Source organism: Morone saxatilis, unplaced genomic scaffold, assembly GCF_004916995.1.
Source record: "Morone saxatilis isolate NCDOM2014 unplaced genomic scaffold, NCSU_SB_2.0 Contig21, whole genome shotgun sequence".
In the NCBI taxonomy this organism is placed as follows: domain Eukaryota; kingdom Metazoa; phylum Chordata; class Actinopteri; family Moronidae; genus Morone; species Morone saxatilis.
This window is the reverse complement of record NW_023339774.1, coordinates 18,182,568-18,210,235: the sequence shown is the minus strand read 5'-3', so window position 1 is coordinate 18,210,235 and position 27,668 is coordinate 18,182,568. Positions and strand designations below refer to the sequence as shown.

At 40.9% G+C, this 27,668-nt stretch overlaps 1 protein-coding gene across 2 annotated transcripts in view; it reads left to right on the top strand.

Moving 5' to 3' along the window:
• The first annotated feature begins 445 nt into the window (after positions 1-445).
• Positions 446-27,668, top strand: part of col5a1 (procollagen, type V, alpha 1) — a 73,049-nt gene continuing 45,826 nt past the window's right edge. The window contains exons 1-4 of one of the 2 annotated variants that reach the window (XM_035667735.1): positions 446-873; positions 17,511-17,678; positions 23,693-23,906; positions 24,409-24,571. In XM_035667735.1, coding sequence (XP_035523628.1) covers positions 774-873; positions 17,511-17,678; positions 23,693-23,906; positions 24,409-24,571 — 645 coding nt within the window. In that variant the 5' untranslated portion in view covers positions 446-773. The remainder of the gene's footprint in view (positions 874-17,510; positions 17,679-23,692; positions 23,907-24,408; positions 24,572-27,668) is intronic. The other variant, XM_035667733.1, reaches the window with a different exon arrangement.

Below are 27,668 nucleotides of genomic sequence, written 5' to 3'. Positions count from 1 at the left end.
GAAATAATTTAAATAACTTTTCAGAGTAGGTCATCAAAATACTGTTCAATGGCATACTGCTCAAACCTGGTGTGGATTATGGACTGGAAGTGGTGCCCACCTGTTGATTCATCATGATTTGAATCTCTAATATTCAGAACAAAGTCGTGCATATGAAAATACCATGCCTTTGTCCACGATTTGTCCCTGCAGCGGTTTTGCTTTTCCCGCTCTGACCTCCTCTGGAAATAGCGGACTCCATGTAAAAGAATTCCGAGCGCAGGAGTTGGAGGCGTGAAACTTTCCCTCAACTTTTCCTCCCACCCACGTCCAATAACAGGGTTGGCTCTAATGAATGGACTCCTCTGATTTGCCCAAGTCTCCTGTCCGCGCAGTGACTGACAGCCTGGGGGGAAAGACTTTTTTTTGTGTGTGTGTGTGTGTGTGTGTGTGTGCGTTGCCCCGTTGGACTTGAAGGGGGCTTTACGTGACGACTGAAGAGGGGGCCACACTTCTGAACGGAGGCGCAGCGGTGCAGGACAGTTCAGAAGAGCAGAGAGGAGAGGAGCTGTGCGGGAGAGACGGGTGTCCATCCGTCAACTAGCTGGAGGAACGCACACTAACAAACCCTTATGGCTGCTTGAGAAATAACGATACACCCCCCCTCCCCCTTTTTTCTCTTTCTCTGGGACTTTTGGCTTTTTAGTATTGTCCTGACCAGAAGTTGTTGCAAGTCTAATTAGTTGCTGCAGGTTGAAAAGTGAATCCACTTGCCGTGGACGTCTCTGGCGGTCATGGATACCCATATAAGATGGAAAGTTAAACGGAGGATAAGGGACGCCCAAATCACTTTAGCGGTGATTCTGCTTTTTGTCACATCGCAAGCAAGTTCAGGTAAGACGCAGCACTGAGATTTGTGGATACAGTTTGGAGCTGCGCTGAAAACTTTTTTTTTCTCTTTGGTTATAGTGGATCACTGCGATGTCCGCCCCTCCTCCCGAACTCATCTTTATGCCTTTTACTGGTGCCTTAATGCGTTCAGCGGGGTCTGCCCGAAACTATGGGACTTATCAAAGTATCAAAAGACTGAAAGTTTTTGTGTATTTTTTGAGAGAGAGAGAGAGAGAGAGAAAGAGAAAGCGTTTTCTTTTGAGAAAAGGCTGATCTGGAACTGGCCACTTATTCTGTCTGTGATGTGGATATGTAGGAGCTGGTCTGCAAAAATAGATACATATCCAATAGCTGAGAAATATAGATGTAGGCCTGAATGTATAATCTTAATGGCTTGTTGTGGCAAAGCATATATGCATAAGGTAATGGAAGATTATGTCCCTGAAGTGCAAATAAAAAGCATTTTTCAGATGTCACTTAAAGAATATTCTATTCTGCGTTTTGCAGACTTATTTGTTTGCAGTAGTGACTTCAATGTGCATTTCGAGAAAGTTAAAATACCATTTTTCTATAGCTTTTTGTCTTTATTGTTTTTTTTTTTTTTTACTGATGGGAGAGGGATGAGCATAATTTTCATATGAGGGAGGGGCTGTAGCTGTCTGAAGTGGCAGGGTGGAGCCGCCTCAAGGACTCAGACATCAGGACACACAGTTTCTTGAAGCACAGGGCCCTTTGCTGAGGCTCAAAACCCCACACATTTCACTAATGTTATTCTATAAATGAGCCTCATACATGTTTATAACAGCTCAGAGCATTAAAAAAAGATGGTCTTAGAGTTTGATATCCTACTCAGTCAGTCAATCAGTTAAACCCAGTCCTTAGAAGAAGAAGCGATTATCATTAGACACTCTTGTGTGGCACTGTTGTGTCCCATGGGTGTTCAGAGGTCATGCAGTGCTGTGGCATTGCGGCTGGGGACTGGCCTACATGTATTATTAGCCCCTTAAGGCTGCCTGGCATGGTTGGTGGTCTGCTGTGGGGCTCTGACACAGGACTTTGAGGTGAACAGGTGGCTTCTTCTGTCTGCTTCATGGACACTTAGAAAGTGCCCCAGATTGTGCTGATGGTATGAATGTGATGTACTGCCTGACTGAGCCAGACGCTCGATTTAAAGCTCAGTCCAATGTAGAAAAATTTAAATGATCGTAATAGAAAACAGATGCCATTGAAGTGGTTTTACAACCTCATATAGGCTATACTGTTAAACATATAAAGGAATTACTGCAGCCTGTTTATTTTCATGTTGCCTATAAACACTGGTTGTTAACTGAACACAACTGTATAACAGTTGGATCCAGAACTGGTAATTTTTGATGGCAAAGGAGGAGTTGGACTTGAGTTTTGCTTGGATGTTAGAAAGCATGGGACTGAATCCATTTTGATGCAGCAGGCTGGATTTAATCAGCTCTTAATAACTGACAGAGAGTCTTGTAAGTTCTCCTCAAGGGGGCTGGTACAATTCCTGAAACGTGACACTTGACACATGCCAAATGAGCAAGACTGATTGCTAGTAACATGCCAACAACATGGGAGTTTTATGTAAACCAATTATCTTGTTCTTCACATGTGCGATTTTTACTTTTATTCATCATTTTGCTAATTTATGTTCAGTTAAGCATTAAGTCTAGTATTGGATTATCAATTTTAGTGTTGATATTCACACTAATGTTGGATTATGGTAAAATATTACATTTTTGCTTGCATCTTCCTATCTATGATAAGGTATAGATAAATGGTAATTAAAGACAATTACCCAGTTGGTGAGCCGTAAAAAAGATTTATCTTCACCCACACCTGATGACCTCTTAGCCTCAAGGGGGACCTGGATGTACATTCATCTGAAAGCTTGCTCAGGCCTGCCCAGACACAATATCACTGGTTATCTATCTACACAGAAGTGCTTGCATAAAAATGTAGGCCTTACAGAAATACTTCTGTGGGTTAGGCTAAACTGTAAAATCAAAAGGTTGATTTTCCCACATTGTGAGATTTTTAACATTCCACTGAACTTAAAAAGTAATTGGGCACCTGTAATGACACACAACTGACTGTAAATGGATGGATTGTTGAGGTCCAATAACTAGTTCAGCAGTGTATTTGATTCCAGATGCTGAGAGCTGCTAATTTCAGTGTAACAAATCATTTATAAAATAATTCATATAATTTCTAATCATTTAGCTAATTAGCATAATTTACCTATGTTTTTTAAATGTAAAAGTTTATATTTAGTTTGAGTTTATAAAGCAGCATTAAGTTTTTCACCACATGGAGGCAGCAGAACAAGCTGAAAGTTGTTGTGGCTAATGTGTTAGGCTACCAATGTATACATCCAGCTTACACAGAGTCACATTAGCATTCATTAGGAGTTGTGTTTCTGTCCACCTCAGGTACGAGGTTTAATATTCCCTTTTCTTTTAGCTCTGCTTTGATCTTCACTTAGGAAAATATTTTAGCTTGCTAAATGTTCCACTGTGCTAAGTAGCTAAGTTGCTACCTTTGTCTGTGTGCTGATTGGTGCTTTGCTGCCAACAAACAGTACAGTTGGTGTGTAGCTTCTCCACTGAAAACAGCTGCCTGCGGCTGCTTGACGCAACGTTGGCAAGGACGGTGCCAGCCAACAAAAAAAAATAAAGATGCAGGCTGTAAAACTTATCGGAAAGATGCTAAGTGCTCCCTAGGGCCGAGGCAAACTGCAGCAATGTCACACATAGTCCTTTGTTAATATGAAAAGAAAATGAGTGTAGCTTTAAGTTTGTACCGGTGCACTGAACCTCAAAAAGATAAGCCTGCAGTTAAATGTAGCTTAGCTTCTAAGCCTGTTAAATGGTTAGCCTGTTAGCCTGTTAGCCTGAAATGTTATTATGGAATAACATTTAATTATATCATGAAATAGTATTTTAACTACTGAAAAATCTATTAGTAAAGAGAAAGATATTGAGATATGCCTTTAGGTTTGCAGCATATTCTCAAAGTATAGCCTATAAAATTATTTTTTTTTTGCACACTACCCAATTGTTTGAAGTCAGCCGGAATCTGAGGTCATAGAGGATCAGTGCACTGAATGTAAGTCAAGCTTTATTAGAAAGAGTGAGTGAAGTCAAAGTCCACAGTTCTTAAGAAAGGGCATCCTGCCTTGGCATTAATGAGGTAACCTTCCTTTAAACTCATGTGAAAATTGGTAATAACAGAAGGTCTATAAGACACAGAGGTTAAGAATGAGAAGAGGGGTCAGAGTTCAAAGGTGAAGGTTGGGACTTTCGGATTGCCACTGCTGTCAGGTTTACAGTTTCACTGCCTGAAGGAAGGAATTCTTTCTGTTGAATCTTCACAGCTCCTTATTTCAGTAAATCTTCCTCTGAGTCTTGGAGGTCAAAGACAAAGAGTGTGTAGTAGCCTAATATATTTAAGGTCAACGTGTAATGCTGTCAGAGTTCAATTTGGACTTTGTACTCCTTAACTGTCTGACTAAATAACATTCATTCAAATGTAACAGAACTTCCTGACTTCCTAGTGTCATTTTATGATGAGCATACCTGCAGTAGAACAAATCGAGAGTTTTCTCCAAATGGTTTCCTTTGTGTTTCTGCTTAGTTCGCTCAATCAATCTTTCAGACACTTTTCAAAAGTTTTTAAAAACCTGTTTAGACTCTTTTCACTGCGGTTTGTTATCATTAATTAACTAAAAGGCTTTTTGGATGAGAATGTCGGTAACAAACATTCACACAGGACCAGGACCTACTTGTGCAGAGTACTTTAGTCATCAAAAATACTGAAATAACATTCTTTGAATACCTTGTGCAAATGAAAACAAGGATGGATTTTGGCCAAAGCCACTGATGGTAATAGACTAGAGTACTGAAAGGACTAGTGGATATGCTGAGCAATCAAGAAATATGGTCATTATTTAAGAATTATGCTATATATTAGGTGCTGATGTTTGTTTTATCCTGATGTACATTTGAAAGGGATAAACAGAAGAAGGCCTCGCTGTTTCACTGAGCGCCTTCACATCTGGAATCGATAAGTTCCATTGTGCTGTCTGCTAAGCCCTCCAAAAAGCCAGAAAAAATGTCTTCCAGATGTTTTCTTCCCATTCGTGGTGGAACAGGGGACCATGAAAAAAAAAATACTGTTGCATTTTTCAAAAGAAAATACACCATTCTGTGCTGGTTTTAGAGAAAATTCCTAATCGAATAACATCTGCAGCCTTATAGCTGAGTTTGTAAAAAATAATAGCAGTGTGCCTTGCGTATCAGCCAGGTTTGCACATACACATCCAGGGTCATTAAAAGGTTCTTTTTGTTTAAGCAAGCCAACTTTATGACGGGTTAAAGGTCGAATACAGCTGGTCTGCAGCTGTTTTTCATTCACAGTCTCTTTATATCTGGACAACTCCTCTTCTAAAGGAATTTATATGGATAAGTCCATTTTTCCTTTTTGTCACTGTGCACAAAGTTCTAAATGAGGCCATTTAGAAAAGTGCATAGAAGTGATTGAATACATCCAGAATTAGTTAATGGGCTTTATTTGTAAATCTTATACAAAGCTAACAGCCAGTTGCCCTGAAGGATGCTAATAACTAAGGTCATTTGCATTCTGGCAGTTATACTCATTTATATGACTGAAGAAAAGGACAAAGACACAGTTGTACACTTACTTTTCATTTCATTTCATTTCATTCAACAGTTGCTTTTGTTGAAATCTGTCTTGGTGAGAGGTAGACACAGATGTGCCTTTGCGTTATCACCATGGCAACCATGAGGCTTTTAGAGTCCAGAGACACTTGCATCACTCGCTTCCGTTATTAATCATCTTCCAGTCAGACATGTAACTGTAGCTTTTTTCGTGGGTGGGTTTAGTGGGTTGTTCTTGCTCACCTTTAAGTGGCAGTCCTGAGGTCGTGTCCAACTCAATCAGATAAGTGGCGGTGAGAAAAAATGGCATCTTGTGTGTGCTTATTGCCCTGGCGCAGAGGAAGGAATCTGAGTTAGTTGGACTGGAGCGAAGCAGTGACCCTGCAATTGCATGTGCCACTTCAGTCAGTAAATGCAGGCTTTGTGGAAAGGACTCTGTAAATCAGCTCTAATGCCTGATAACAACATGGGAGATAAAACAAAATATGCAGGACAAGCCTTTGACCCCGTGTCAGAGTTTAGGAGATCCTTTGTGCAGCACAAATAGTGCATTATTTGCCATATTGTAGACAGTATACTGTCTATTCCTTTCCAGACTAATCAAGGGGCAAATAATTATTGCCGCTCAATGGTGCTCTGTACTAATGACACAGCATGCTTGATTTGAAGCCAGATACAGATGGTTTTCTCTAAAGGTGTTGTGACTAAAGCTAGTTTCAGCTAAAACCTCGTTGACAAAGATGGATCCTTTTAGTTCCAATTGTAACTGAAAGGGACAATGTGTTCTCTACTCCCTGACAGACGAAAGGGAACAAAATGGAGGCAGTGGTGTTTGAAATGTCAACACAAACACATCAATGATGTAAAAGTTGGATGTGCTACCTCATGCTGCAACTCCCACTCCTGTATTTGATTTTTAACAGTATGCTTTGTTGCAGCATGTAGTGCATGGCAGAGTAAAAAGTTAAGTCTGGTCCAGGCTCACAAGCCGAGTATTCACTTTAGCTGGGAAACAGTGCTTTTCTCTGTAATGGGGTATTATAATCATTGAGCATGGAAAGCAATGTATGACTCATCCTTTCCAACCCCATTCCCCCTTCCCTAGCCCAAGCTTAGCCACAGCCTGGGCAGTAGAAATACTGAGAGTAAGCATTTCTTTCCTACTAGGGGAAATACAATGGTTTCTGGTCACTCCAGAAACTTCACTGCCGTCAGATGTATTCTATTTTTATTTTATTAGGTGATGAAATTAGTAAGAACTGGAATGAAAAGGCGGCATTAAAGTTAAGACAAGTTTTTGCTTATTCAGCAGTTTTTTCTTTTAATTAAGCCTCAGGCTTAATTAATTTGGTTTTGTTGCAACAAGGGACCACACTAGAGTTTGACCGCAAACACTATATTCTGACAAATAAAGAAACCACTCAATACCAGCGGAAATAAGAGTTTGAGCAACACTGTCTGGATTATGTTTTCTACCAACATAATGAGGAAACATTGTTAATGTATCGCAATAGTCGCAGTTTTAGTAAAAATGTTCATTGGCAACATATTTTTGGTCTCTATCCAATCACATCATATAAAGCATGATACAACTTAATTATGGTTATGTTTATGCAATCACGCTTGGTTAAGTTTAGGGAAATATGTGGTGTTGGATACATATTGAAAAACAGTGACTAGAAGCACGGGTCACAAGAGGTTTTTGAGTGTATTAACATGTAACCAAAACCACAATCTTCCCCTAACCTTTGCCAAAATGCTTGTGTCGCACAAACCTAACCAAATACTGGTGAAGTCCTGCACAACAAAGCAAAAAAAATGTTGCCAGGGAACATAATCCAGTCAATAATTATGATTCCAAGGGCCAAACAAAGTCAGTAGTACATAGTTAGTAGTAACCATAGTGATTATGGTAAGTTAGTAGTGATTTCTAGGGGACAGGGTTGGTTTGTTAACTCTACATCTGTTTTGTTTTTTCAATTTCCCAAAACATCTCACTTACCGGACCAGTGTGTAGGATTTAGTGGCATCTAGTGGTGAAGTTGCAGATTGCTGCTAACTGAACACAGCTCGGTCTGTGTGTGACGACCCGGGAATGAGAATGAGCTGAAAAATGTGTAGAAGAAACTATGGTGGCCGTGAAACTCTCTACAGCTAGTGCTGGGCTACTGTAGTAAGCTTACAAAAAGAAAATGATTCTGTTATTCAGGTGATTATGCACTAATAAAAACATACCTATGAATAGTATATTCCATTTCTGCCAATAGATCCTCCTAAATGTTACACACTGGACCTTTAATTTGGTACATGAAGTCCGAAGCTGATTTGGTTTATTCACAGTTGATGACTGGGATGAAGTAGCCTGCTGTCAGTCAGGCAGTTTAGTCTCTCAGCAACTTCTGTTCACCCACTTGGTTTTTGTTGCTCAAATATGACACTAGTTAAAGTGTCAGCAGGAGATTGATGGTTGATTTGGCTGTTGCTGCAGCTCAGGCAGATTATTTGGCACTACAGATGGCAAGTTTTCCTCACCCCAGGCTGCAGTTACATTGTGTGCGTGTTATAACTATAACAAGAACAAAGATTGATAACCTAAATGTTCCTTCTGATTTTCCATTTTCCTGTTTCGTCAATCTTTCCACACCTCACTGAAACTGTGCCCATCTTCTCTCTTTGATTTCCTATCCCTTTAGAAATAATTTAGGCAATGGCTGTGTTAACTGTATTACTATGTATTACATAGTTCCTCTTAAATTGTCAGTATTCGGTAATTGCCCTATTCTAATAAAACATTATTAGTCTAAAAGCAGAATCTTTTGGGAAATTCAATACTTTTAGTTATACATTAAAAAATACAAAATCATATGTAAATCATTTTTAAAGTTGTGATTTCATTTACTCTTGTTGCTTTATATTGATGTCCATATATTGATTATGTTGACTGGGTAAAAACAGTTGCAAATGTTGGGTCAAAATGGGTCATTCAGTTCACACTGATGATGAACTCTTCTTTGTGAGAAAGCACTGTGCATTTGGATCACTAGCCCATCATTAGCTAAGAGGCACAGCACCTCAGTGAAGCATTGAAATATGTGCCACTTCGGTTTGATAGGCCTTATATTGTGTGTCAGTGCTGGATAGTCCTTAACAAAGGGAAAAGCTTCACTATTGTGCAGGATTTCGTATTTATCAGATTCAGTTTCATTGTTTTTTTTGTCAGTGTGTTGGTGCTGGAATAATGGTTATCTGTGAGACTGGGTGAGAGGAAATGGTTCTGTAATGTCAGTGCTGCAGGGCCCTCTTTTATCATAAATTTCTCAGCAGTCAGCCATCAAAACTATATCTGCTGCAGGAGAGACAGAATGAGGAAAAGGCTACAATTCAGTAAAAAGATAAAATAGGCAGAGAGAAATAAAGTTGCTAATGGAGGTAAGAAAATAAAACTGAATGAAGATAATGCCCAAGGAGACAAAACTACAGAGGGTGGAATAAGAAGAAGAGATAAAAAGACAGAGACAACTGCCATCGTACATGTGCCTCAAAAGTACCATTCCTGTAGCTTCTTGCTGTAAAATGAGCATTCAGAGGTGCACTGTGGAATCTTGACTCAGTTTTTCCATCTTAGTCTGTGGTGGACGGCAGACAGTGATTTATCTTCACTGTGAGCTGCAGCACGGAGACAGTGAAGTAAACCATATGGTATTCCCCCTGTTAAAGCAATAAGAGTCCGGCTAAAGCACAGAGATTCAGAGTGCACAAGAGAAGCTTTGGTCAGAAAAACTGTATATTCTCTGGATCATCTTTCAGGTCTTTGTGCTTGCGTTTTTGTGTGTGTGACACTATGTCTGGGGTGAATATGCAAGACTGTGTCTGCAGATTCTGGGTCTGGGTCTATGCATGTGTTTCTGTCAGACCTGCTTGTCATTACTTGTGTTCAAAACCCACCTTGTTTGGCGTTATTAGAGGCAGAGGTTAATCTTTGAGTAGCCTGTCTCATGATGAGTTGATCATGGCCAGGGGAATGAAGACATTAGGTGTATAAACAAAAAGATCTCACGCTTCTCATTTCCTCTCTGCCTCTTCCTCCCCGCTGCTGCTTTCACGTGCAGCTCTCAGCCCAGGTCACTGGGTCAGTGTCCTGAAAATTCTGGATTAAAGCTGGCTGATGAAATGAAACTTAACTGATGCTGGCATTAGAGGTCATTTGCAGATTTCATTTGGCTCAAGCCAATGTGAACACTGTCCTCAGTTGCCTTTGAGACTTGTCACCTAAAAAAACCACCCTGTTTTAGTGGCCTACTTTCACCTGGCTGGCATTCATACTTCATCTTTGTTCAAAACAAAGCAGCTGACAACATGATGATTGCTATTGCTAATGCTAATACTAAAGCATTAAAGTTGTAACTTTTGTTGAACTGCATCCATTGTGGCCACAGGTGGTAATAGAAAAGTTGTAAATGTAAGGCCTCATTACTGTCAGTTGCACAGCAATATCTATCTAAAGTTTGCTAACATTAGCCAACGTTAGCCACCGTAAACTACTGGTTGTGCCATACCAAGGAAGGCTGTAGCAGCAAAACCTATGTGTGTACTGAGCTGAGAATGAGTGTGTTTTGTCTTATAAGTTCATTTTTAAGAGGAAGAATCTCCTCACCATCTTGAATCATGTTCTTAGTGAGCTCGTTTGCATTAGAATTTTTTAAAATTTTTTTCGATTTATTCTCAATTTGTGTGGTTATGCAGAGAATGTGGTTGTGCCTGCAGTCGTGGTTCTGCATGGATAATATTATTATCATTATTGTTATTGCTGTTATAATTCTGCTATAGTTGTAATTATTACTACTATTGTTGGCTTCCCACCTAGAGCTGGGGTCTGCTCGAGGTATCCTCAAGTTTTTCCTTGCCACTGTTGCCAAGTGCTTACTCATGTTGGGAATTGTTGGGTTTCTGTAAATAATTTTATAAGGAGTAAGGTCTAGACTTGCTCTATAAAAAGAGTCCTGAGATCATTTCTGTTTTATTCGGTGGTATATTTATACAATTAAATTAATTTATCATTAATAAATTATTGATACAATATGATTTTATTATAGCACATTCACATTTACGCCATTCTAGCTATGCTTTTATGTATGTATACTGTATGTTGTACATGTTGGTGCAACTTGAACCTTAATTTGAGGTTTTATTTAATATTAATTGCAACTCAACACAGGAGCAGTGATTGCGAAGACAGTGGTTTGGTAGGTTCAACTGACCTAAGGTGCAGAGGCGTGTGTGATTGCTTGCCATCTTGTTAACTGACATCCCCTTCAGGTTGGTGCTGGCATTAGTTTACTTGTGCGTTGAATGTCTGCAGTAGCATGTGTCCAGCATCCAGCAGGATGTCCATGCAGTGTATGTAATGCGTTCACTCTAGCAAGTGTAATGCTGTATGATTCCCAGGTCTGGTCACATGAAGACCAGAAGCAACAACTTAAGGTCAATGTTGATGGGAGTATGTCTTTAGGTTTTTTGTTATCATATTTTTTTTTTGATATCTTGATGCTTTAGTATTTGCAGGAGATGTGTGAGACAAAATGTAATTCACACATTGAGACCATATATTGAATGAGTGTCAGTATTGATTAGCCCTTGTGTCAGTATGTAGGTGGCTTACCATCTCAGCCTAACAGTTTCAGAAATGAGCAAAACCTACTGTGGCCAAAAATGGCAAATATGGGTTAATGATGCTTTTTGTGTAACAGTAGTAGAAATAAAGAAAAGTCAGTTACACTGTACTATCTATCTGTAGTTTGCAAATATTGGCTAGCTTTACTCAGCATGAGGTACTGGTTATGTTAGACCAAGTAAATCTGTGGCTGAAAACCCCCTGAATATATTGAACTAAGCAGTGTTTTATTGCTTAGGAACTGCACTTTTAATTTATGAGAGGAAGAATGTCTTACTTTTTCTAAACGTTTCATAGTCTCTCTTTAAGTAATTAAAGTCAGGGCCTTAATTGTAACCTGCTGTATTCACAGTTGGCTTCAGTTAAGGTTTTATAACAGAATCAGGTGAAATAAAAAAAAAAAACTCTTATACCCTCCATGTCTGTGATGCGCTCTAGGAGGGGGAAGTCTCTCATTGGGCATTCTTGTTTTCGGCTGTGCTGGTTTCCAAGAGAGGCAGGGTCCTCTTTATGGTTGCTAATTACTCCTTGTCCTCAGCGCCAGGTCAAGCATGTGCCTGGAGAGTCAGGCCTCACTTCAAGAAGGGCTGGAGGAGGAGGATAGGGGGCAGGGAAAGAGGGAAGAATGTTAATCCCCCCCCATGAAAAAGTCCTAATTCACTGGTCCGGCACCCCTCCTCCTGTCAAATGAAATGGTGCCGTCTGAAGTCACTAAGTGTTGTTCCAGAACGTGTGTGTGTGTATATGTATATGTGTGTGTGTGTGTGTGCATTTGTGGAAATTGAGGATTGATGGATAGGTTAGGGGAATGGGATCCACCACAGTGTTGGCACTGAGCCGAGAGCAGGATTATGAATCTGGCACTCAAGCTACTGTTCAGAAAAAGAGAGAAAAAAGGTAAAAAGAAAGTGTAGTGAGGTTGGAGGGGAAGATATTTGCAAAACCACATCATACCCACTTTTCTATGTCACAGTCGGTTGTAATATAGTAAGTTTCACCACACATTTTAAAAATTATTCACACTTTATCTTTTACTGTGCTGCAACCTCATCCAGCCCATGTCTGACAAACAAACCCATAAAAGACGGAAAACACAGTTGAGCGCTCCTCTTTTAGCACATCTCATCAAAGATACAGCACTCTGCTTAATAATTTGTACAAGTTTCCACTTACTGTGCGAGTAAAAAAAGGTCCCATCCATTTATGAGTTTATCTTTCAGACTTGGACATGAGGGCAAGACGTTTGAGCTGTGTTAAGTTTGAGGAAGCCAAGTTTTTTAGTTTTCATCAACTAATTCTACATATACATTAATCCTGTGGGAATGTATGGGAATGTGGGAAACAGTATTTCAAACCTCCTTTAACATGTTATGTCCTTGGTCCTGTGATTATATTGTAAATGCATTTACCTGTGGACAGCAGAGGCCCTGTGGCTGACCACAGGAGTGTTAAATAAATCTGGAATAGTGCCCCAGTGTGTTGACCGAGGCGGTGAATGGATAACACGAGAAGCAAAGGAAAGAAGCTGTTTTTATTTACACATGAAAAAAAAGCTTCCGAAGAGTACTAAGGCTTAAAGGATGCCCTGTATTTATAGTACTGCTTTTTATGTGCCATGCTCCTTTGCATGAAAGCAGCAGAAGAGGGTCAGCAGACTGGCAAACAGCAAATGTACACAAGACCGTGTCATGTAAACAGTTCCTGTGTATGTACGGAGGACCTGCCTCTTGGATGTGAGGGGCTGTGCTCAGAGGGAGAAGTATTTTTAGCATCTAGTGCCAGAGGTGTTGGCCTCTCGAGGGATCTGCCACGCTAAGTGGGTAAACATCTCAGCTTAACAAGGTGGGACTGAGACCCATACCTGCGGCTTAGGATGTGGTCAGGACAGCTTCCGCTGGAAGGTCGACTGCCGGTGACAGAAATTCATGAATGAAGGTGTGTAAGAATATGTCTGACGAAAGGGAGTGAAGGAAGTAGAGCTGATAATGTTTGTGTTTGTAACAGTGTCTGTGCTTGTCTGACTGGCTTTTCTCACAGACTTTTTTGATCTTTTGTGGCATCGCTTTATTGGAAAAGACATTTGCTGTTTCTCGGATGGGTTTTTCGATAAGTCTATTATGTTGTTATTGGTGTTTGGACAGAGATATATTATGCTATCCTTTCACCGTCCTCCTCTTTTCCTGTAAGCTGCTAATTGGCCCCCACCACCTGGCTCACCTCCAGGTGACCCAGCAGAGGCCCTGTGGTTGCTTTTAGAGCCATCAGGGAATCTAAAACCCTGGTTAAAAAAAGAATACAAAAGATGTTGCAGGAGGAAAAAGGAAGTTTGAAAATGGAAAAGAGAAAGTGGAACAGTTTGATAATATAATGCACTGATTGATGGAAGGAAAGAGTGGTTAACAGGTATGGAAATGGGTGTGGGGGGCATCCTGATGACAATTGTTTCCTTTCCAAAAAGCTGCTGATCTCCATGGGATTACTTTGTGTCAGTGTGGATTAGCAAAAGCAACAGCAGGGGTCGTGACACGGTTAGCATCGACTGGATGCTCCCCACAGACTTCCACCCCCTTTTGCTTCTTTCCCTGTGGTGCTGAGTTGGCTGTTGTTATGATGTTGTTATTGTTATTGTGACAGCCATATTGTTATGGCGCACTGTGTAGGCTGCTGTTGCCTAAAGGAACTTCTTTGAATCATTGCTTGTGTGTTTTTGTCATATGGAAACTAATAAAATGGCTGTGGTTTGTTGGAAAGATCTGATAAATGGAGATAGCTCTGCATCAGCCACTGCTGATGTTTATCTGTTTGTGTTAAAAGCAAGACCGTCTTTCTCAGCACAAAGACACTGAAATGATAGCAAATGTATTGACAGGGTGATCTTGAGTACTCTGATACCTATATGAGTATTACAGGGAGGGAAATACACTCATATATTGAAAATCTGAGGTAAAAATATGAAGTGTTTGTACCTGTCACCACCAGTCTCTAGCAGCAGGGCATGTGCAAGGTTGTGTCCATTTAAGGAAGTGGGGAGACTTGTTTGTGGTAGGAAGAGGCTACATGAAGATGAATCAAGAGGAGGAGGAAAAGGGAGGCTACGGCTGGCTGGTTGTAACAGTCTGAGAATCACAGACTAACTTTATACGAACATCATCGACTGTTCCACAGATCCTAAAACTGTAGCTCAGGTTTAATCTGACATGTAAATCCCATCATTCAGACAGTGGTCGCTGTGTTTAACCGTAGGACACTTAGGTTATTTCCATCCCTTGTTTGGACTTCTTCTATGCAACCGTCAGTGATCGATTGATTTACCTCCCTAGGGATAATGTGCTCTTGGTTGTTGGCAGGTTCGAAGGAATTACTGTAGTGTCAAAGCAGACTGTTGTGGATTTTACAGAGAACATTAGTGGCTGTCTGAGAAAAGTGCAAAGTGAGCTTTGCTTGGTAAACCATGGTCCTTGTTAAAAAGCGGTATTAAATGAAAATGCTTCATGCACCAGTTCATGTGTTAGTGAAGAAACAGTAGCTCGGTCTGTCTCACTAAAGCTGATTTTGAATTCAATCTAAAATCAGTTTTTGACAATAAAGTTTGTCTGATAGATGCAAAATTCTAGAGTGCAAAGGTATAGTGGTATAGTTCGAGTTATTTTTATACGAACAATGCCCTGTATAATCTTATAAAGAGTTAGACAGCCATTGTTGAAAATGCATGGTTATATTGTTCTAACATGTAAAGATTGTTTTCTGTCTCTCAGCTAGCATCAGCCAACTTGACCAAATTATAAACAGGAGCCACAATAAAAAAATGAAATAAAAAGTCTAGTCTAGTAAAGGTGTTTATTCTTTATTTTTTAATCTGACAGATAATAACAGTTTATGTTTTGTTGCCATATTTGATTGAATAGATTTACAAATTGTGCTAAAATGTAGATGCTGTAATGTAATCATCTTGCTTCCCTGTGTCCCTGTGCTTTAATGCTGTATCTTCTGACATCATGCTGACACCTTTACTCAACTTTTCAGACGTTTATTGTAGGCATTCTGGCCCCTAAGCGCCTCAGTTGCTCAGCAACCAATGTAACAGATTAGCATCATGTGCATCACATTTTTAATATCATATTATCAGTCCCACCTCTGGACCAATAAGTGATAACGATGTCAAACACAGCTGACTGATCCATCAGAGCATTTGTAAAAGAACTACATTTCCCATCACATTGTGACATATTATTACACTGTGGCAGAGCGCTCAGAGACGAGCTCATTAAATGAAGCTCTGTCATCAGGGTGAATGATAGACATCTTCTGGCTGGTGGGTGAGGTTCTGTCTGTCTCTTCATTATGAGCTGATGACAGACAAAGCTGTCTTTTTGTTTAGACCCTTCACCTACTTAGAGGCTCAGTCTTTCGTGGTATGCACTTCCAGGAATATGAACGTAGTTATCTTTTTGACGTGTAAATGTTGGCCGAGGTGGGTTTTGAAACAGATGGGTGTGGTTCTAGGATTTATATATTTCTCTCAGATGAGCTGCTATTACAGATCCACGTGTGTCTGCCTAATATGCCCCCCAAAGCAACGTTCCCCTCTACATATTCGCATGTGTAGAAATACAATTACAGCGTTGCGAATTGGACTAACTCCCTGACTGGACTCCCACCAAGAGAGGAAGAACAGGGTAGCTTTGGAGAGAGATAGAAAGAGTGAGATTTGAGATGATGAGAACATCCGGATTAGGAAATCATTGAGCACCACATTTATCTGACTTGAATCCCTCATTCTCCTCAAAATGGTCTGCACAGACTTTTGTGTGTATATTTGTTGGTATAAACAGGTATAAACTGTTAGTCTTATTTCATTTGTCAACTCAACATCAACTGATGTTTTTGTGATTGCGATTTGTATTTGTTGTCAGGCAGATGGTTTTTAAATCCAAGAACTTTTGACTAACTCTTGGTCTTGAATACTCTGATTAAGCTTTCTTTAGTTGGTTCTTTGTCTCATTGATCGTAAGATAATGTAGGCAACGTGCAATCAGAGTTCAGCTGATGAGGAGGAAAGCTTTTTTGTCACAATCACTGTACAGCTGCGGACGAACACGTGCAGCCAAAGTGTAGTTAAATGGAGACCACTGTTTAAGAATGTCGAGTTTTTTTTTTAAATTGATCTGCCTGTGAGTCATGTGTAATGACAACCAGCTGAAAGTTGTTGCAGGGTAACAGAGAATGCACAAACAATCCTGCTCTGCCCATTCCCCTTTCCACCTTTCCCAGCATCCCTTTTACTCTTAGATGGATGGGGCTATTGAAAGTTTTTTATTTTTTTCCTGAACAGTGTGTGTGGTCTTTGTAGCCTGACACTAGGACTGCTGTACCTGTGTGTGGGTTGCTTTTGGCTGTCCACATTCAAATATGCATCCACAGCTTGCTCGCTTTTCTCTTTGTGTTATTTCTTAAACTCCTGTGCAATCAAATCCTTCTGTTCTGTTTCGTTTGCTTCCTCACTTTAGTGTTTGCCCTCCCTTAAAACACCCTGACAGCCCCTGTCCTTATGCAAGTATAAGGTCCCTATAGACATGACCCAGTGTCCTTTTCTGTCCAGATCTTTGCTGGGACATGACTGGAGGCTAATGGCTGTCATTGTCTAGTTTGTTGTGTGTACATCTGGCTGCAGGAACAGCTGTTTGTCCTGGGTGGTTTTGGCATGTGAGGGTGCGGTCTAGGGTCAAACCCCATGTCACATTGTTCTGACCCAGTGTACTTCTGTGGTGGCCTGGTTACAGCCGGGACGACCGGCCTGAAAGTGTGCTAATTGCACGGTTGTGGCCAAAGGGAGGCAGCGGTAGATTTAGCATTGCAGGGAAATGGATGGAAGGATGGGTTTTGCTGCTGTAACCCATGATCATGGTGATCTATAAATGGGCACATCTCTGTTTAGCGCCTAAATGGATAACAGAAATCTTCTCTGAACCACAACAGTGAGATCTCCTGCTGAGTAACTAGAGCTTCTGAGTCAGCAAAAGACAGAAAATAGAGGCAATGGTCAAAAAATAAGCCATAATCAAGGCTTATTGATATACATAAATTCTGTTTCTTTTAAAAGGTTGTACCTATTTATGGGTTTGTACAAACAATATGATATATGGGCTGTAAATTTAGCATGCGTGTGTTCTATGGAGTTTTGACAAATGTCTAGACAGTCTAAGTGTTATTGCAACCCATTTTTAAATGAATCTAACATTCTTTTTTCTTCATGTTTCTCTTTTTCCTCTCTTTAGTGGAACCAGCAGACCTCTTGAAGATTTTAGATTTTCCCAATTTACCGGAGGGTGTTACAAGAACAACGGGTTTCTGCTCACATAGGCGATCAACACAAGGACCCGATGTGGCTTACAGAGTATCCAAAGACGCCCAGCTTAGCGCCCCCACCAAACAGCTGTATCCAGGTGAGTATCTGACTCAACACACACAGTATCTCTCTACCCTCAAAGAGCGAATACCAAATACAAATGTATCTCTTACATCAAACAAACTAGTTTTTCTTTTCACGCTGCACTCACTGATGTTGTGCCTTTTCCAAGATCTCATCTTAACTCATCCTAACTCATCTTACAAGTTGTCTTTGCTGCACAGTCTTGCCATCTGGTCAGCTTTATGACCTTTCACCCCACATCATTGTAAACTGGGATTATAACATTTAAATGTGCTGGAAAGCAATTTGTATTTGCTCCCACCTGGCCTGTTCCTTTCCTTCCCCTCAAGGTAGCAGTTTTACTGTCTCCTGTAACTTGATTATTTATGTCAACTCTATCTTTGGTTTATGAGATTCTAGACAGGGTATGCCTGCTGTTTCTTCTTACATCCCCTGTAAACTTGTTTACCCCTTACTAAAACAAATACTGCATGTCTGCAGCTTCTGCTGTGAGTATTGTACGTGTAGAGAAATGAGAGATGTCTAGCACATCTGGACACTGCTTATTCATTCAAATGTTAAATAAAATCTAGGGATAAATAAAGATAATGCATGCAAATTTCCCCCTCTTGAAAACACACACCAGATGCATGAGAAATCCAGCCCTGTAATATTTGATGTTGTAGGAGGAGCCACACGATGGAAAAGCAGTGAAAATAGGGGTGGTAGAGGGGAGGGAAGTCTGGGGTTCCACTTTTGCCTTGTTCTATTGTGCTGACGTGGCTTTGGGTTACTGCTCTATGGTGCGCTGGAGTAGTACTTTCCTCTCTCTCCTCCCTCTCCGGCAATCTTTCCTCGCTTTTCTCCCTCCTTCCCTCTCTTTATTTTCCCTCAAGCGCCATAGTTTTTCCCTCTATCATTTCTCCTAGACTGCTGCTGCGTCGTAGTGTTTTCTCCCTTTGTGTTTCAGCTAAACTCTGTCTGGTGAGACATGCTAGGCTCCCTTTTCTGTATACTTACAGAAACAGCCTTTCAAAACCATAATTCTGTGACCAGACAACCAGTTTATGAAATGATTGTGATTGTTTTTTTCTGCAGCTTAGGATATAAAAAGCCCCCCAAAAAAGAGCAGTCATGTGGTTTAAATGCAGAAAAGAGGGAGAAATAATAACCCTTCCTGTGAGCAAAGCTCCCACAAAGCTTAGATAGGATGACAGCCCCATTCATGGTCCTCTGAGACGTTGAATTGGCCTTAGTGGACCTTTGATCCATGTCATGGCTCTTCTTTGGGGCTTAAAGTAGAGCCACAGGGCTCCTATGGCCTGCATGCCCTATCATGCTCTCCAATCAAACAAATACTGTTCACTTTGAAGCTCTATGACAGCAGAGCCCATATGAGTCTCTGTTTAGATACACATGCTATAATTATACACATGCTACTCTGGATCATCCAAAATAACAGTCCGCATAAAACAAACCGACTTGGAGGAGTTCAGAACAGGCACCACATAGTCTTAAGGTGCAAACAGAATAACTAGCTGTCTGTGGCTTGAAGGCCTTAAAATCTAGTAGCGTCTGTGATGTGGTCCCTCTCTCGCCTTGACATTAAGAGAATGTACAGCTAATATATTCCAGAAGGCAGCTAAACTTGTGAGATCATTTTATCCATCTCTTTTTTCCCTTTAAGCAAGTTTGCAACTGAGTTATGACTTTGGCCAGAAGCCTGGAGGTACAATTTGCCTAAATTATCAACACAGCATCCAACCACTTAAAGGTAAAACAACGCCACATATAGAAAACAAAAGCATGCAAACATGCTTGCTTTGTTATGACTGTAATGTTGGCAATACAAAACCACAGTAGCTGTGATTCAGAGCATGCTGGCCTGTGACCCCATAACCACAGACAGTCTGTGATGATGTGTTGGAAAAGAGCAAGTGCAGACATGCAATCATTAGGCAAACATGTGGAAGGGATGATTCATTTGAAACTACTGAGGCACTGAACAGAAGTCCTTTCTTACCTTTATTATGTGAATGAGAAGTGAAGAAACGGGGCAATGAAGCCGTCTGCCCTATTTAACTTTTATACCTCACACTTCCCATGTCTCCATAGTCTGACGTCGTCTAGTAACCCTTTATGTACCCGGATGAATCTATGAGAAATAAATAGAACCTCTGGGTGCATGCAGTATATACAAATTCAAATCGCCATATATCTCTGACTGCAGCTCATCACATTCTTTACCCCAGTCTGTGTTGTTTACCACCATTAGCACATACAGCAAAGACCGAATGATGCAGTGGCTCTTACGTAGTCTCTGAATGAGGTGAGCTGTCACTTGGCGTTCGTACTTGCGGTCTGGACTGCTGTTGGCACTGGCCGTCCAGTGAGGGCCCTCTGCTGCGACAAGCTAAGATCACAAGATGTAAAAGCAAAAATGGTGCTGTTGTTGTTTAACATGGCTCAAGAGTGACATATTCTATTAACTTCATAAAGCCTTGGGCAGTGTTGACTGTTATCTTAGGTATTTCCCACATGCGTAGTATCTTATAACTATATTTTTAAAAAACCTGCCTCTATTTGTGGTTTATTACTAACCCATTAGGATTGTGTATATGAACAGCACCTCAAAATATTTTATTACAAAACACATAACAAACATTAACAAAATGATGAATTATGTGATTCTACATGCAACTTAGCAAGTAGATGCATGCACATTTTGCCGATATCCTTGGAAAAAACCCTTTTGTTATTATAGCTGACACAGATGAGATAATAGTTCCAGTAGTTTGCTCCTGATGTATAATGTTATATTATAAGTGGAGTCTGCACTTATCACTATTGAATCATATCCCATTGCCTCCAGGCAATGCAAGGTGAGGACATGACCAGACGCAGGAGTAATCAGAGGTGGATCATATAGAATAAGTTGCACATAACAAAAAGGCATATGTATCTCTCCCTGTTCTTAAACCACAGAGCTTTAGTCGCATGATCTTATTCGGGCCTTGAACTTGGCACATTTGTGTCCTGAGTCCTACCTCAGCATTTGAGCATGTACATTCTGGATCATACACGTCTTATCTTCCTCTCTTTTGCTCTTTCTTTGTCCACGTTTCTCCCTTTTTTTATTTCGCACGCCAACAGACAGGTACACTTGTTGTCTCGGCAGCAATGTGCAATCCCACTGGAATGCTGCTTGTCTCATACAGAAGGAGGGATTTGGACACGGTGATGACTGAATGACCAATTACAGGACACAAGACTTTCTACCCCATTTACCTGCTTGTATGCACACTGACAGATGGTAGAGAGGGTCAGTCAAAGTGCTGGCATAACTCCTGACTTTTGAGGTAGTCTTAGTGATTCTGCAATTCTTTGTAGATGATGAATAATTGAGGTGTAGATGTCAAATGCCAACAGGGTGAAATTGGAGACAGCGGGCAAACCACTGTCTGTCTCTTTTTACTTGTAAATAAGACCTCTCTTCATCAACTCTAATGCTGCAGTTCTCCCACCATCAAAATAAAAAGTGACTTTAATTGGTTATTTAATCTGGAGGAAATTGTTGGGTTGTGCCTGATTGGCTGGTTGAGATGTCTGGGTTCGTCTTTGAGTCTCCTAGACGTTTTTAGTCACTTGATGGTGGTGCTGCCAGTGTAAACTCCCAGGACTTCTGGCACCATAGCCTTTCCATTCCCACATTGTCCACACATACACACACTAAGTGAGCAATGAGGTATCTCTCATCTCGAGGCCTGAAGTAGCAGTTTGAAAGACACATTCCAGGGAAACCCGAGCTTTTCTGAATGCCCCCCCACCACACACACACACACACACAGACACACTTTTCTATGTCCTGAGGAGAGAGTGAGGAGGAAGGAGGAATATTTTTCCTCTATTTTTGTTAACGTCCTTCTTTCACCCTCCTCTTCTCAGCGATATGATGAAAGTTCTCTGAGGACATCTCAGTCCTTGCAGTGATGGCAGGGAGGATGGGACACACTGCATAAACATGAATCCGCAAATGAGGATTCTTGCTGTGTAAATGCTACTTCAGTTCTATTCAGGGACAGTTTAATTTGGCCCTTCAGAAAGAGTACCTTGAATTTGAAAATTAGTCATTCTCTTTTTCTTTAATCCCCCACACTCCCTCTTCTTCTGGTGTCCCTTTTACCCCTTAGCTGACCCTTGACCTGCACACAAACAGCCTGTCCTGAGCCAGCGCTGAGTCATTGTGACTGCGACAGACACGGCTCAAGCAACAGGATACAGCAACAAACTCTCCTTAATCTGGTTTCTTTTCTTTTCTTTCCCACGTTGCTTTTTTTTTCCATAATATTCTGCCCTCTACAGCCTTTTATTCATCTGTCACCAAACTCCTCCATACAAGGTTTTTGAAGGGTTGTCTGTCTCTTCTCTTTCTTTCTTATGTTCTCTCTTTCTCTCTCCTGCCGCCTGCTTTACACCATCCTGTCGAAGCATCTGTCAATTAAAGCAATGTTTCTCATATGATGCCAAGCTGAATTCCTGAAGGAGCACACTGCCAAGGCATGTGCTCTCCGCATGATGTGATTTGATGCCTGGCATTAATGAAGGAATCATAGAAAAAGGCAGGAAGGCAAACAGACACTGAGTCAGATGCTGACTAGGTGAAAGACAATGTAAAAATTAAAGAGTAGAGAATAAAGACTTAAGTGAATGCATGATGGTGGAAAATCTGGTCCTAGTGCTTCTCTTATATTCTCTTTTCTTCTTTCCTTTTCCACTATCTCTCCCCAACCTCAGGTTTCCACGCGACATTCCCACTGAGGCGTCTTTTTATCCGCAGCTTCTGATTGGCTATTTAAACCCTAGTCACTCCAATTTAGCATTTTCCAGCCTGTCTCCTATTATTCTGAAAATGGAATGGCAGAGTGAGGGGGTTTGATGGCTGCATGAGGTGCTACAAAACCACTGCAGCCACAAACCCTGCCTCTCTTTTCCGGTCGTCTGGAAATCTCTGCTCTGCGCATACTGAACAGCGAGGATCTGCTACTGGAATCCAAGTGGTTTCATTGCTTAAGTTAAAACATAATCCAGATAGCTGGTTTCTCATAACAGTACTGGTTTCAATATAGTCAGATTTGCTCAGTTTTTTTCCAAAACTAATAGATCAAAAATCTCTGTTTGCCTCAAGTTTAGTCCGACCTCTGCATTAGCAAGCAACAGTCTCCTTAGATGGTTGGAAAGGCTGCCCTCTTTCTGGGGTCCTGAGAACACCCCACTAAGGGGAATGTGTCTGACAGATGTGCCTCACACTTCAGCAAAATGGAGGAAATACTTGAGACTGCACAGTGGAACCAAGCAGATGGAAGCAAACACGTTTTTTTTATGTCTGTTTCTACACCTTTTATGTGTTTGAATACCAAATTATGATTGGTATTTCCATTTCCACACTTATGTGTCTTTAACTCTTTCCCCAGAAATTTTTTTTTACTCCTATTTCTCCATTTCCAACCCTCTGCTGGAGCGTTTCAGCGTCTGTTAGATCGATCAGCTGTGGGAGAGGAGAGGAGCGGAGAGGAGGGGTTTGAAGGATAGTTCGACAAAGTCTCCCAGGATCATATGCTTTTGTCATTAAGCTTCTCATCCTGTGTTGCGCTGGAAACGCTCCACTTTGCACTTCTCCTTCTTACTTTTGTTTTTTCCTCTGACCGGCCTCTAGTCTGCTAGCCACCCCTTTCAGATTAATCCTATCCTGTTACATTTTGGGCAATCCACAAATCGCTGATGTTTCCTTTCGGCTCATCTCCCTAATTCTTCCAATCTAAACTGTCTTTTTCTGTTTTTGTAACATTTCTCTCCACTAGAAGCAGCAATAATAACTTTTATATTCCCTCTTGACACAAAAGAGGACAGTATCCTAAAATAATAATAAGATTACAACATCCTGAACACAAACACAGTCTTTCATTCCTCTTATGATGATGAATGGTTACTACTACTTATAACTCTCCAAAACTTTTCTCTCTCTGTCCAACCCACCGTCCGTCCTGCCAGGTGATGTGTTCCCGGAGGACTTTTCCATCTTGGCTACAGTGAAGCCGAAGAAGGGCAGCCAGTCCTTCCTGTTGTCTGTGTACAATGAACAGGGCATCCAGCAGCTCGGACTGGAAGTGGGCCGCTCTCCTGTCTTCCTGTACGAGGACCACACAGGCAAACCCAGCCCAGAGGACTACCCCCTGTTCAGAGGGGTCAACCTAGCTGACGGAAAGTAGGTGCACTCGTTGTTTGCTCGATGAACATCCATCAGTCTCTCTCACCAAAATTGTATGATACATTTATGTAAACCACTATCAGACTCTGCTTTTTGTTTATGCATCTTCCCCTCTAATTAAAGTCCAGGTGGATGTAGGCTTTGATGGCGGTTTAGTTTGTTAAGCAGCACCTGGGCCAGGTGTACCTTTTGCAACGGAACAGTGGCCAGTGTTCATTTGTGATAGTCAACATTTAATCTGTGACACTTAATGTGGATTCCAGTGTCCTGAAATGTGGGTCTTCTGCCTGCGGACAGACTTCTGTTTGTATCACCAAAAAATGGGATTTAAGAAAGAGTAAAATGAGATTCTGTTTCACTCCAGAAAACAGAACGGCATATATTTGAATTTGAACAAGAGGGCTAACACAAAAGGGGCTCTTAGCAGTGTGTTACTAGTGTGTAAGTGGGCAGCATGTAACCCAGTACGTGTGTGAATTAACTTCACCTCCCCTTTCAGATGGCATCGAGTGGCCATCAGTGTGCACAGACAGACCATCACCCTCATTCTGGACTGTAAAAAGAAGACCACCCAGAAGCTGCTCCGAAGCCCCAGCCCCATCATCGATACCAAGGGAATTGTAGTGTTTGGAACTAGAATACTTGATGAAGAAGTCTTTGAGGTAGGCAATCTACATGTTTTAAATTGTGTTATTCTATAATGTATTCAACTAGTGGACCATTTAGGTTTGCTCAGTGTCATTTTTACTAGATGCACACAAGTTTTCTACTCAACTGTGTCCATTTGGTACGTTTGTGACTCTGTGAATTGATTGAGGTGATTATAGGTTGGACAACTGACACAATTTTGCATCTCTCATTATATTCTATTTTCAAGGCTGTTCTCATCAAGTCTGCACACCACCAGTCACCAGGCCAACTTTATTTTGATTTAAAGTCCTTTAGCAAATGAGATAAAAGATTGCAGTACAAACACATGTGGCTGTGGTGTAAATGATGGCCATCCCCAATTCCCATTCTGTGTGTCATGGTGCACTGATGGGGACTTTGGTAACGGCCACATCCTCTATAAATGTGTGGATTCAGCTTTTGGAGCCCCCAGCATCTAATCCTTCAACCTCTGCCACCCACCCATGCACATGCACACAGTCGCAAATCAAATTTAATTTAAGGTGTCATATATTCCGCATCTTCCACACGAAAACATAATGTGCCTGAATGCTGTTCTGTTTCCAACTGTGTCACATCTGCTGTTGCTGTTCTGAAGTTTTGCCTCATTGTGACTACTAAGCAGTTAGAACTTAAGTCAAACTGTGATATTTCTGTTTGTGGTTTCATGTCTGCATTCTGAATTTGCTGCAACAGTTTTGTTTACACAGGTTTTTAACAAGCGGTGACAGGTTTTCATAATTAGAATAAGGGCTCTACTTCTTCCTTCCTACTCTTTTTATGTGCATAAACTCGTTATGGCTGGAGATGAAAGATTAATGATAATCTGACTAGTGACAGGAAGCCTGTTGGGGTTTATTATACCCAAAGGTACATGATATGCATCACAACATAAAATACACTTTGCTTTCACCTAATGTGAAAAATCAGAATTAGTTAGGATAGTGCCTAAAACAGACACACACACACACACACACACACAAACACACACAGTGAGGCACAAGGCACAAGGAATAGTGTTGTCTTTGTCTCGTCAGAGTTGTGCTTGTTTAAAGGGGGATTAGTCTGTGAGGCTGAGGCCCTCAATAATAATTAGTAACAGAGGCTGACTGATGTGACTGATGCTGAGCCAGATGACCTTTAACCTCACTGCTGCTCAGTGAGAACAGACAAAAAGAATGAAATATGACATCACGTCCCCCACCGACAATCACTAAAGTTAGTCTGCCAAGCCATAGGGGAGATAGATATATGATGGGATATAAAACTAAAACTGCACTTGCACTCATTCAAAACCATTCATCATAACCTCACAACCAAAGCCAGATTATATATATTTCAAGAAGGACATATAGTATGAACTGTACTGGGTGTGTATAGATTTATTTTTCCATAAGAGTGTTAGATGTGGTGTAGGGGAATACAACACTGTTTTATATTACATGGATTATGTTATTTCTAGTTTCTTGTGAAGTTGTGGACTTGAACTACTTAATAAGGCATAAATACAGCTGTTTTTAGTGTATGTTCGAGTATGTGTGTTGCAGCTATTATTTCCCCTAATGGGCCACTAGTAAATTCCTCCAGTTGCCAACACGATGACTACATTCATGCACTACAGTTGTAATTCTGCTGTAATTTTATTATTGCCCGTAGCATACTCATCATTAGATTAGGTGATACAGGAACAATTTAAATCTTACCCAGCTATCAGAGTCACAGTAACAGTCCGATGGTTACCGTGGGAACAGACAGAGATTTTGTGAGAGATGTTAAAAGCCCTCCTGCTGTGTGTCTGCCAGTTGGGAGACAGGACAGGCTCCAGTGCGTGCAGAAAATGGAAAATATGCCACATAGTTTCCAAATTATGCTCAGGCTGCGCTCCTTTCCTCCTCTTACTCCCTTCTCTCCTCTGTAGTTTAGTCTGATCCTGTGTTGACTTTTGCCAGAGTCAGTTACCACCAAGAGGTGTTGAGCATGAAAACACAAAAAAACGTATTTGATTTCACCGGCAGGCCAATTAATTCAGTTGACTCCTGCAATTTCTAGTCAGTCACTTTAGAAGCATGTCAAAGCGGAAAGAACCTGAAAGAGCAAAAGCACTTTTGCGCTGTCAGTTTGAGAGAGCTGTTTTTGACAGCATTGATTTGATTCCTCAGAAGTTTTCATTTAGAGTCACAGTAGATTTCCATGCATTATAGGGAAGACTGTTAAGACAGAATTTTCCATTAAAAAAAGAGACAATCACTGTTGTGAAGGATTAAAAAGTTTAAAGTTTAAACACATATTTAAATACAGAGTCGAAGAGGAACGGGTAATCTGATTTATCACACCTAATTACAGTGAATGGTTTCTTTTGCCTGCAGTGTTCTTTAGATGAGTTTCTGCCTTTTCTGTACATACAGCCCTCAGGAAGCAAGTAGTACTTATGTATGCTGAGGTGGTTTGTGGTTTGGTTTCTGACATGGTTATTGTGGTCACAGAGAGAGTGTCTACCCTCTATAAGTACCATAATGTTATTTTTTTTTCTTAGTAGCTTAGTAGCATAAGAGTGCTGTAGCGTGTGCCAGCAAAGACTATGAAGGCAATTAAGGTGATGATTATATAAGAAGACAGGTATTTTACCTGGTAATCAGTGCTCATCGGTTTGAAATGAAATAGTAATTACTCCTTCATAATGACTGTAATGTACATGGTAAAATCAGCCATTAAGAGCAAGTATCTTTAGCAAAGTCCAGCTGATGACTTTTAGTGGTATTGTTTTTCTTCATGACGGTAGGGTTATGGATGTGGAGAGCTTGTGTGTATTTTAATCTCTGTTGTTCAGAAGGTAGGGCCTGCATGACATAGTCCATCTGCAGAATGTGTCCCCTGATTTCCGTGTTCACAGTTGTTTCCCAGTGAGCGGTGCCAAGAAAAACCAGAGATAATTTAATGCCTATCCCTTGGTTCTATGCAGCGTTCAGTGGAATAAATGGTGGTTTGAACAAGACAAACAGGACAGATGGACCACTTGGCCTCACTCAGAAGTAATCGGCAGGGGACCTCAAGTGAGTCGAAGTAGCCGAGGTGGAGCCGTGCAAACACAGC